This window comes from Chinchilla lanigera, unplaced genomic scaffold (assembly GCF_000276665.1).
Source record: "Chinchilla lanigera isolate Chin_1 unplaced genomic scaffold, ChiLan1.0 scaffold00037, whole genome shotgun sequence".
NCBI classification, from domain to species: Eukaryota; Metazoa; Chordata; class Mammalia; order Rodentia; family Chinchillidae; genus Chinchilla; species Chinchilla lanigera.
This window is the reverse complement of record NW_004955438.1, coordinates 11,448,664-11,460,026: the sequence shown is the minus strand read 5'-3', so window position 1 is coordinate 11,460,026 and position 11,363 is coordinate 11,448,664. Positions and strand designations below refer to the sequence as shown.

The following is an 11,363-nucleotide window of genomic DNA, read 5'->3' as shown; positions in this document are numbered from 1 at the left end:
GGGGGGCCTGATTTTTTTTTTAATTCTTCCTATGTTCTACATAGAAGTCCTTTATCCAAGGGATAGTTGGCTAAAATTTTTTCCCAATTTGTGGGTTTTCTTTTTACTCTGTTGGGGATTTCTTTAGATGTGGGCACTGTCTCGGACGCTGAGAATATAGCTACAATGTGGCAAATAAGGTCCCTGCTTTCACGCAGCTCAAATTCTACACATAAATATAATCATGTCTGGTAAAATGAGAAGTACTATGAAGAAGGAAAAAAAAAAACAGGAGATATGCTAGCCCCAAGGGCTCTTTTAGACTGAGGTTGACATGGCTTTTCTAAGGAAGTGGCATTTAAGAGCCAGTGACAGAAAGAAACCTATCACATGCGAGGTCTGAAGGAGGGACATTCTGAAGGCCCTGAAGGAAGAAGTCTGAGCACTGTGTTATCTGCAGAGCAGCAAAGCAGCTAAGGCAGCCGGAAGTGAGTGGAAAAGAAGGAAGTAGTGAGGGGTGCTCAGAGGGAGGCACTGGCCCACTCGTGGGGCCGCACAAGTCAGGTTTGAAAGCCCGGGTTTATTCCAAATGCCAGGCACTGAAGGAGTTTAAGCAAGACGGTGACGAAATAATCTCGTTTTACAAAAATAAAAAATCCCCTAGGCCATTCTGAGGAGGGTGTATTTATTACACGGGTCACTTATTTGCTGAGGCCAGTGGGGGAAAAGAGCCAGGCAAAGATGGCAGCACACGAAACAAGCAGCCAGGTTCAGACTGTGACTCTGAGGAGGGCTAAAAGGGTTTGCTGAACATGACGCTAGGGTGGTGGTGGTGCAGAAAGAGGAGAAAAGAAGTTTCAAGAGTGGCTCCTAAGATTTTGGCAGGGATAGCGCGACCATAGATGGCAGGTGGTAAACAGTGGAAGAACTCACAAAGATAGGGAAGACCAGGGAGGCGCATACTGTCCTACAAAACCAAATGTTCTATTTTGGAGTCAGAAAGTAACTTGCCCAAGGTCACACAGCTAACTCATGAGGGAGCTGGGATTCAAACCTAGGCCTGTCAGATTCGAAAGCTCATCTTAAATTATACAATGACAGCCACATGTGACGGCTTTGCTTCGAAGGAAGCAGACTGTCCCTGGTGTCAGTGTCCCCTGACCTGTTCGACATGGCCCTTCCGCATCTCCAGCACTGCCAGGTTGTTGTAGGCCTCAGCGTGATGGTTGTTGTTGACCAGAGCCAGCCTGAAACACTGATGGGCCAAATTCACATCTCCTATGCCCTGAAAGGCAAAGCACGCACATATTTGCACAGGTAGAGCCATATACTTCCTCCCACCACCGCCTCTCTACCTTCCTCAGGTAAATCTTTCCCACTACCTGGAGAAAGCAAATCTCAGCCATAGAGGTCAAGTATATATTCTGTGTAAGATTTAACTAGGGAACATAAAATGAGCTGTAGTGACTGCTAGAAATCTCTATAAATTCCCACATAATACTACAGCCAGGATTTACAATGCCTGAAAATGTCTTCAAACTAACTTATTTTTCTAGAACAGAAATTTGCTATCAAAGCGTAACATACCACAGCTATGTGTCCCAAGTTATACCAGACATCAGCTGCCTCTTCTTCGTTTTCCGCCAGAGAAAGGGCACGTTCAAATGAGGTCAGAGTCATATCGTACTGCTGGGCATAGAAGCAACACAGCCCCAGATTGTTTAAAAGCTGGCAGTTATAAACGCCCATCTGCAAGAGACGCCTTTTCAAAAAGGAGAGCACAAATGTTTAACCAACTTTATAAATGTTACAATGTGTATTTTTTACAAAGTTAGACATGAATTCATTTTATTATTATCAACACCTTCAGAGAATATAAATAGAAAGGGCTATGGTAAATGAAAAGGTGTTTAAAGCAAATACAAAAGCATCTCTTTTAAAATGGCATGAGTCATGGGGAATATGTCCCAAGTCAAGGTCAGAAACAATCTCTCTGTGTTTGTTTCCCCTAAAAGCTTTGTTAGAAAACAAAGTAAAAAATAAATAGCCACACAAAAGAAAACCATCACATTTTAGCTTTACAAAGCCTTAGTCCCTAGTGGTAAATCTCTGAGACCTTCCAATCTAACTTGAAGACTGAGTCATATTTTCCTCTAGGTTTTCAGCTGAACTGAGTACTGTTTTTGGCTATCTGTACTTTGTGGTTACCTGCACTGACTTCTAATGAGCTTCCACTGAGCAGATACCATCAGCAGGTCCCTGTATTATCCGCACAGCTTTCACGCTGCACCTGTACCTTAGGAGCCCTGTTTTGCTTCGAGCCATCATTAATCCCAAGGCTCAAAGGACAAGAGAGTTTAAGCAAATGAAAATGCAACTGAGCTGCCTTGTGAAGCCCCTGACCCACTTTGGGGATGAGGAGGAGTCACCTGCAGATACACAGGACGCACGTTACATATTTTACGCTTCCAAAATATATGTGAAAGAACCTTTGTCGGCTGCTGATCATTTCATTTATGTTACTTCATTCTTTGTATGAAGAGAAAATCATAGTTTGAAAATGCATTTTAAAAGGCATACGTAAGATTAAAGTTAGCATGCTCTTAAAGGAGAACCAGTGAACACAGTTGATGTAAGCTTTCAAGAAGAATTTGGAAAATGAGTCGACAGAACTTCGCACAACACGTGATTCTGCTTCAGAGCCTCATCACTGTTCAAATCAGGGAGCCAAGTTCTCTGTGGGTAGCTCTTCACTCTTTCAGTCTCAGTGTCTCTTATGTTTAGTGGTATTAGTGCAGATAGCAATGCTAAGGATTTACGTAACTGTTAAGCTGCTATGGACAAAGTGGCAAGTGGCTTACTCATACAGTAAGCTAAAAAGAAAGTCAATTTTCCCAGGTGTATTTCTGCAAAATGTCAACAGTTGCACATTTCCAAATTATTGGATGTCATTCTAATGCTCAGAAAACATGTGAGGGTCAGAACTTTTAGGTTCATATACACACATTTTCATCCTTCCTTTGTTATTGTCTCACTAATATTTCACAGGAAGGTAGTTCCACAAATTGAATGTAAAGCATACCTGTAAAACCGGAGAGCTATCTCTGGTTGATCAGAATAAAAGTGGTTGCTTCCAATGCATGCAATGGCTTCTACATGAGTATTGTCCTGTTTCAGAACTTCTTTGTAGTATTCAGCTGCTGATGAGCTATTGTTCATTTCCTATTCTCCACCAAGAAAAAAAAAACTTTATTAACATTGGACAAGAAATTATTTTTTTGATCAATTTAAGCTGATTCATTCAACAAATACTTATTGAGAGCTGTCATGTGCCAGACCCTACTCTAGGCTCTGTGGACACAAAACAATGAAGTCGTCCCCATGGAGCCTATGTACAAATGAATACATATGGCCTATAATAGGCAAGGAAGAGTGATGTGGAGAAACACACAGCAGGGTAAGGAGAGAGAGCTGGAAGGTGCTGCTGCAGAGGGAGTGGTCACCTTGGAGGAGGAGCCACTTCAACAGAGATCTAAGCAAGGGATCAAGACCTGAGCGTATGGAAAGAAAGCTGGCTCTGGCTAGAGAGATAAGCAAATGCCCAAGCCTAAGATGGAAACATTTAGAAGAACCACGCAGAGTGAGCAAAGCTGTAAAGAGAGAGAGTGGCAGAGGAGGAGACCAAAGAGGCAGCCAGCCATGGGAAGAGGTTTGTCAGTCATGGGAAGAGCTTCAAACTGTTTTCTAAATCCAGAGAAAATAAGCAGAGGGTTAAAAATGGAGGAGCAGCATGATCATACTGTGTTTGCACTTTCAAAGAATAAAACTTGTTTGCTAAGCGCAAGGCATACCAAAACAAACAGGGGTGGTTGCAAGGAGACCAAGTATCTAGGAAAGAAATGATGGCAACTTGCCCAAGTTCAAAAGTACAGTTATATACGTAGTTAAAAACTGAAGAAACCAGCTGGGCACAGTGGTGCACGCCTGTAAGCCCAGCACTCTGGGAACCTGAAGCAGAAGGATCACAAATTTGAGATCACCCCAGTCAATTTAGGGACTTAGGGAAACTCGCTCTCAAAATAAAATAGGGCTAGGGATGTAACTCAGTGCAGACGACTTGGATTCAATCCCTAGTATTACAAAAACCTTCTGTAATTATAATGTATATTATTATTTTTGTTGTGATTATTAAAATGGGGGCCCACTATATTGCCATGACTAGTCTGGAACCTCTAGATCAAGTCATCCTCCTGCCTCAGCCTCCTGAGTAGTTGGGACTACAGGCACACATCATCACATGCTGCTCATCTAATATTATTAATAAATGTTGTATCTCTCAAATCCACCTTCAAGGCTCAGTTCTGGCTCCACACCCTTTGGGAAAAGTTCCCTATGTCCTCACTTCACACAGCTCTTTTGCCTCTCAGCTTATATGAAATTTATTGCGACCCACACATTGATGTGAGGACTCATAGTTTGTGTTTAAATTTTAATCATATTTTTTATATCATCTAAGAAACTCACCCAGTTGTAAGAAACACTGTGTAATCCTTTTTTAAGCATAGAATTTTTACTAATGCTTTCTAATGGGCTTATTTAGACCTAAATGTACCACAGAGCACTCTCGCATGCTGTCTATAAAATACACATCAAAATAGATTGAATAAAGCATTCTTTCACATGATGTGCCAAAGTCTTCTGAATCTCTTTTTGAGTTGGTCATCCATGTCCATTGGTGATAGCTTTTCTTCTTTTAATTTTATTTTTGACAACTAATAATTTTATGTATTTATTGGGTACAATATGATGCTTTGATACATGTACACATTGTGGAAGGAGCGAATTAGGGTAATGAACATATATAACATATTAGTTACTACACGTAGTTGTCATTTCTGTGTTGAGAACATTTAAAATCCACTCACATCATTTCCTAACAGTACACTTTACTATTTTCTCCAGGATTTTCTTCCAAGCCATGGTCATTTCGCTATGCCTATGCCTGTGCTTTCTTGATCACACCAGCAGATGTCAACAAAAGCTTCCAGGCAACAATCAGAAAACAAGACCAAGTTCACCCTGTTAGTAATAACTACCAAGTTTCTACATAGGCAGATGATGACAACTCCATGACAACAGTCACTTGGCCACAGGGATCAAAAGATACTACCTATTGTAAGACACAACCAATTTCAGAGATGTTAATATGTGAAGAAATATATATTTTTAGAATCTATGAAACTTGGTAAGTTCTCTGAGAACAATACCACATGGGATGCCTCTCCTTAACACAAATTTAGTGCTTCTAGATACTCAAAAATTAACAGCCAAGAGTTAAACAACTTCTAGAATTCCACCAGAACAGAAGCTATCAAACTTTTTGGTCTCAAGATTCCTTTCAAATTCTTAAAAATTGCTAAAAATCCTCAAGGAGATTTGTTTACATGGGTCATATCTAAAGATGTTTAAAATTCAATGGAAAAATTTTAAATATTTACTGCTTCATTCTAAATATCATGTAATAAATAATGATAACAAAACCACTACATTTTAACGTATTTTTATGAAAAGATATTAGGCTCTACTGAATGGAGAAACCCGTAGAGAATATACCATACCTGCTATATGTGGTAGCCTAGCTCAGATTAGTCTAACTCAGAGAAAAAAGATGACCAAGGCTTTGGGTTTGCTGATCTAACGTTACATGCTCCAGTTCTGTTTTTATAAGTAACAAAGTTAATGAATTAGGTTAAAGCTGAGTTAAATAAGGTACACATTAGACTATATAGAATGATTCTATTTATGGTTAAAATATGCATACCCATATGTGTGCCTTTAATGTGAACAAAACTGTATTTCTTCCATTCTCCATGAAATTAGTGTTTTATCTTCTATTTGTCTAAGTTTTGTGGGTATCTCTGAATTTGTTCTCAATTTCAGGAACAGGGTGTTATTTACCAGTCCCAAAATATCCTAATAAAACAATTTCTGGTTGATTCACATACAAGTCTTTTTTTTTTATGTGCATTATACTTGAACTTCTTACCCAAATGCAACAGCATCCTGCTCTGCAAGGCTTCTGAATTACAGCTGCCAAAGGTGGCGATACTCACCGCAAAGAAGACTCCAGCCTCCACAAGCATTTTGTTCGAGGCATTGGGATCCACAAAACTATTTTACAATACTTACATACTTGATTGATAGTCACAGAAATGAATTTATGTAATCACAAGGAACTTGAGAGTGAAATATATTTATTTTGCCAGCATATTCATATGCAGTTTTTCGATTGACTTTTGTAAACTTATAAAATACCTTCCTATGCTAAATAAATTTACACAACAAAAGCATACAAAATTTAAAGTAAAAGCCCTAAACCCAACTGGCAGAGGCTTTGTTAGTAGTCTTGTGTATTTGTCTTCAAGAAATTTTGTTCATATAAAGTATACAGACAGGTATGCATGTTTTAACCGTAAACACTCACTCTACATACACTGTAAGACAGTTTATTTTTTTCATTCTCTGTATCTTGGCACTTTTCCATATCAAAATAAATCTAATTCACTACTTTGTATTTCTATATAATGTTCCAGGGAAGCTTAGACCATAATTTGCTCAATAATCTCTTTTTGGTGAGCCTTAGTTTTATTATAAAATATACTATAAAATCATCTATGTACATATCTTTGTGTACTTATATGAAAAAATCCTAAAGAAAAATTCCTAGATTGCCCAAAGAGCACACATATTTTAAAGTCTCATCAGTAGCTGCAAACCACCATAGATTGTGCCAACACAGACTCCCAACAAGTGTTCAGTTGTAAAATTTGCTCCTCCACCCCCTTGACAACTCTAAATAGCACAGAATTTCACCTCTCCCAATCTCATTAAGTGAAAAATAGCATATCACTGTTGTTTTCATTTTTATGTCTTTAATTGTGACAGAGGTGAGTTATTTAACACATCAGATAATCATGTTTCTTTTTCTATGACCTGCCAGTTTATGTCCTTTGCCTATTTTTCTATGCTATATTTTGTCCTTTTTGTTATTGGCATTTTATTTTTTTGTTGTTTTGTCTTTTTTTTCTCACTATATAGTTCAGGCTGGCCTCAAACTGATAGCAATCTGCCTGCCTCAGTCTCCTGAGTGCTGTGATTACAGACATGCACTACCACACCCAGCTTATTATTGGCATTTTAAACTGTTATAACAAAATACCATAGACTAGGGAATTTATAATAAACAGAAATTTATTTCGCTTGTAATTTTGATATAAATAGTGCAGTTGGGGCTACAGGGCTGTTCCTCTCCAGAAACCTGAAACTGGGCAACACCCCAGGACCAACCCTACCACCACCACCATCTTTTTTTTTTTTTTTCCTCCAGTACCGGGAACTGAACTCACGACCTTGCGCTTGCCAGGCAGGCGCTTTGCCGCTGAGCTAAATCCCCAGCCCACCACCACCATCTTTGTCCTAAGGCCTACTACATAGAGGCAGAGATAAGAAAAACAAAGATCTTTGAGCCTTCCCTGGAAATTTTCAAAATCCCAAACCAGGATGCATGTGTACCAGACCCTCCTGCATAATCTACAGTAATCTTTCTTCACCTTGAACTTATTGAAGGGTCGTACATATGTACAATGATCCCTCACCTATCACAGGAGCTACGTTCCAGACTCCCACGACAGGTGAAAATCCACAAAGTAGCAGCATTATATTTATTTTATTATTTATATATATTTTAAGCTTTATAAACCCTTCCCACACTTCTATAAACCTTTCCCACTCTCTTACTAACATTTCCCACAGTTTTATAAACACTTCATATGCTCTTACACACTTTCTACACTCTTAAACCTATGTAATTTTAACAATGTGTAAAATTCCATATGGGTACTCGATGTGAAGTGGACAAGGAGAATGGAACATATGGGCACAGTGCAGGACAGCAAACAGACCTAATTTGCACTTGGATGTACAGTCATCCCTCACTATATCGTGGTTCACTTATTGCAGCTTCACTGTATTGTGGGTTTTTTTTTTAAATATATCTAATTCTGTACAGTGGAGTTTTCACTATATTGCAGGATTTTGTGGTATATAAGTATTTATATAATATTTATGATTTTAATTATTTTTGCCTAAAACATTTAAAACAATATAAAAATATAAAAATGTTAATTCAAACATATTAAAGGAATATTAAATTGAAATAAAACACAGTATGTATTTCATCAGCAGATGAATATCATGCTGTACACAATGGAAATGCAGTATGTCACTACCACTTGTGCAAGTCTGCCAGAGTGAGATAGTACACGGCACACTATTGGCTGATAGAATGGAAGGTGACCAACCACAGCACTGTGTTCTGTATCCTAGACACTGATTGGCTCAATGACCACAACATCGGTCTGTTTGCAGGTTAACTGACCTGGCTGGACTCAACATCTCAGAGGTCCAAAAATTTGTTTCTTCTTCACTGTACTTCTGATGGATGACACCCAAGCTGCCTGCTGGAAAGGCACAAAAACTTTGCTACAATATCTGGCAGAAACTGGTTACAAAAAACTCCACAAATATCTTAGAGCTGTTGGCTTCTATAAAATCTGGATCCTTGAGTTTACAAAATAATGATGCTTACTCAGACTGTCAAGCCCTGGGAGCACCCAGTGGCCTACTTGTGCAAATACTTGGATTTGGGCACTAAGGCCTGCCTCCCCCTTTGCCTCTGCACTCTAACAGCCGCTGTCCTTCTGATCAAGAAAGCTGACAAACTCACCTTAGGCCAAGATCTAACTGTCCAGGTGCCACATGCTGTACTGGGATGAACTGTTCTAAAAATGGACCCCCTGACAGATGCCGAGTACACCCTGTTTACGGATGGAAGTAGCTCTGTTAGAAATGAAATTTGACGGGCTAGATATGCTGTGGTTACCTGGGACAAAACTATTTTGGCCAAAGCTCTCCTGCAGGGATGATCTGCACAGTAAACTGCTTCCTGCTGCTGTTCGGAAACCTGCCACCAATGACATCAAACCTATGCTTCTAAGCCCCCTCTGGGGATCTAACTGACTGAAACATCAGCCCCAGCCACCAGATCTGCCTCCACCATATGTTCTGCTACCTCAAGCCACTCTGCTGGCACCCATACCCCTGCAGCCAGCTCAGGCTTCAGCATCTGTGTCACAGCCCCAACCTCGCATTCCCTCCCTGTACTTAAAAGACAGTAAAAGTTTGTAGGATCTTGCTATAAAAAAAAACAGCCCTAGATATGGCCTACCCTTGATCACTGGCAGCAACAATGGGCTTGCATTTGTAGCAGAGGTAACTAAAAACCTAGATTAAATAAAAACTACATACAGCTTGTAACAGGTTAGAAGACCAGCTATATCTGTAGACATTCCTGCACACACATATAACTCAGGTACACATTAACTACCTCTACGGGTTTCAGAAATCAAGCCTTAGATCCACTGAAAAATTTACTTGGATCAGACAGCTCTCTCTGAAGAGACAACACACTCAAAGCCCTGCTCTGGTCACTCTGGATGCTGAGCAATCTATGCACCACCGAAGCCTGAGGACACAGTTCACAGGATTGCTCCATACCTATTCCTCTTGATTTTTGCATTGTTTCAGGCTGCTTACCTGAGTCCTTGCTTCCCCACCCCTGATAGCTGTGGTTTCTGCCTTCAACTCTATGGATGGTTGCCCCAAGAGAATAAAACAATCAATCAAACATTTGACCAAGATTTGATGAGCAACCAAAGCACAATGGACACTCTCCTAGATCAGACTGACTCCCTCACTGCCTTGACAGAGTAATGTTACAGAACAGACAGGCCTAAATTACATCTCTTCCTAAAAAAGCAACTTCAGGAAAAACTCTGTAATAAGACAATCTTGGAGCCCTTGGCTAGGACCACTGACAACCCGAATGTTATTGCTTCTAGTTGGGCCTTACCTCAGAATATCACATGTAATATGCCAAGCAAAGATTTGCCATGAAACTAGAAGAGGGAGTAAATGAAACAGAAAATCCCCCCCCACCAGTCAGTATACTTCAGTTTGTTAGTTGCCCAGGTAATAGTTCCTGCTCCAGTTCTGGTTGCGTCTGTCTCTTAGAAACAGCTGGTTACTGCGATGCATAGCTGGTCATTATGATGTACAATATATAAACCAACCCCCAATTGACAAGCCATTCTTCCTCTGTACTTCCTGCTTACTTATCCCATATAAGCCCTAGACCACCAGAGATTGGGGCCTGATATTCTGGGGAAGATCCCAGTTGGGGCCCATCCATGTAATTATTTATCTGCTGCCCAAATCCTGGGTGCTGTTTCAGTGTTTGTGTTTGCCATTGCAACATCTAGTGGGGAACTTCTTACCACACCATACATGAGAGAAGACAGTGTACAGGAGGTAAACGGGAAGGGCCAAATTCATCCTTTATCAGGAGCCTACTCCTGTGATAAATTACTCACTATTACGCATTCACGCCGTAATAGCATGAATCCATGCTTGGAGGCAAAGCCCTCATGATCTAACTACCTTCTAAGGGTCCCACCTTTCAAACACTGTTGTACTAGGGATTAAACTCCCAACAAATAAACTTTGAGGGAGATATTAAAACAATTGGGTGTTGGGTAGGAAATTGCCTTCCTGGACTGGAGAGAACTAAAGGCAGAAATGAGGCTTGAGAGTCTCTGGGTGTTGTCTCTGCTTTCTTATTCTGGATGCCTATGAAGTTGTAAACTCAATTCAAAAACCAGGAAAGTTTGGTGTTTGTAAACATTCCCTTGAAAGGAAAAGTATAGGTGAATTAAGTTCTTCCAGACGGGTGTCATCGAGTCCTGAATATGAAAGGGTAGTGGTAGAGTCAACAAGTAACTTGGGGGAAAGGTTGTAGCTCAGTGGTAAAGCACTTACCTAGCATGTGTGAAAATAAGGAGGAAAGGAAGGAAAGGAAAGAGGGAGGAAGTAAGGGAGGGAGGAATGGGGAGGAAGGAAGAGAGGAAAGGCAGGAATTGTGTTTTATGGGTGTGTGTAGTTCCTAGCAAATTTTAAGTAGTGTGTAGAAGGGGGAAATTAAAAGTAGTCTTGTCAACTGTCATCTCCATGGAGGAGTCCTGAGTAATCAGGATTAAAGGGAAAAAAATAACCTATTGCTGGACATTGGCACAAGTCTCTGTCGTTCTCCAACTCTGACCTTCCTCCCAGTCTTCATACCTCAATAAAGCAGCCGTTACAAAAAATATCTCACTTAAGCTGTAACTGGGATAACTTCCTCTTCACCCATTCCTTTTAGTTATGCCTGAAAGCACAGCTCTCATTCTGGGGAGATTTTATCCTATCTAAATACTGTATATATATATATA

At 40.1% G+C, this 11,363-nt stretch overlaps 1 protein-coding gene across 1 annotated transcript in view; it reads right to left on the bottom strand.

Annotated features, from left to right (window-relative positions):
• Ttc8 (tetratricopeptide repeat domain 8) overlaps positions 1–11,363 on the bottom strand; it is a 55,849-nt gene that overhangs the window by 6,018 nt on the left and 38,468 nt on the right. Inside the window, exons 10-12 of the mRNA XM_005390265.2 lie at positions 3,062–3,201; positions 1,567–1,741; positions 1,142–1,264 (exon numbers count right to left, since the gene is read on the bottom strand). Coding sequence (XP_005390322.1) covers positions 1,142–1,264; positions 1,567–1,741; positions 3,062–3,201 — 438 coding nt within the window. The remainder of the gene's footprint in view (positions 1–1,141; positions 1,265–1,566; positions 1,742–3,061; positions 3,202–11,363) is intronic.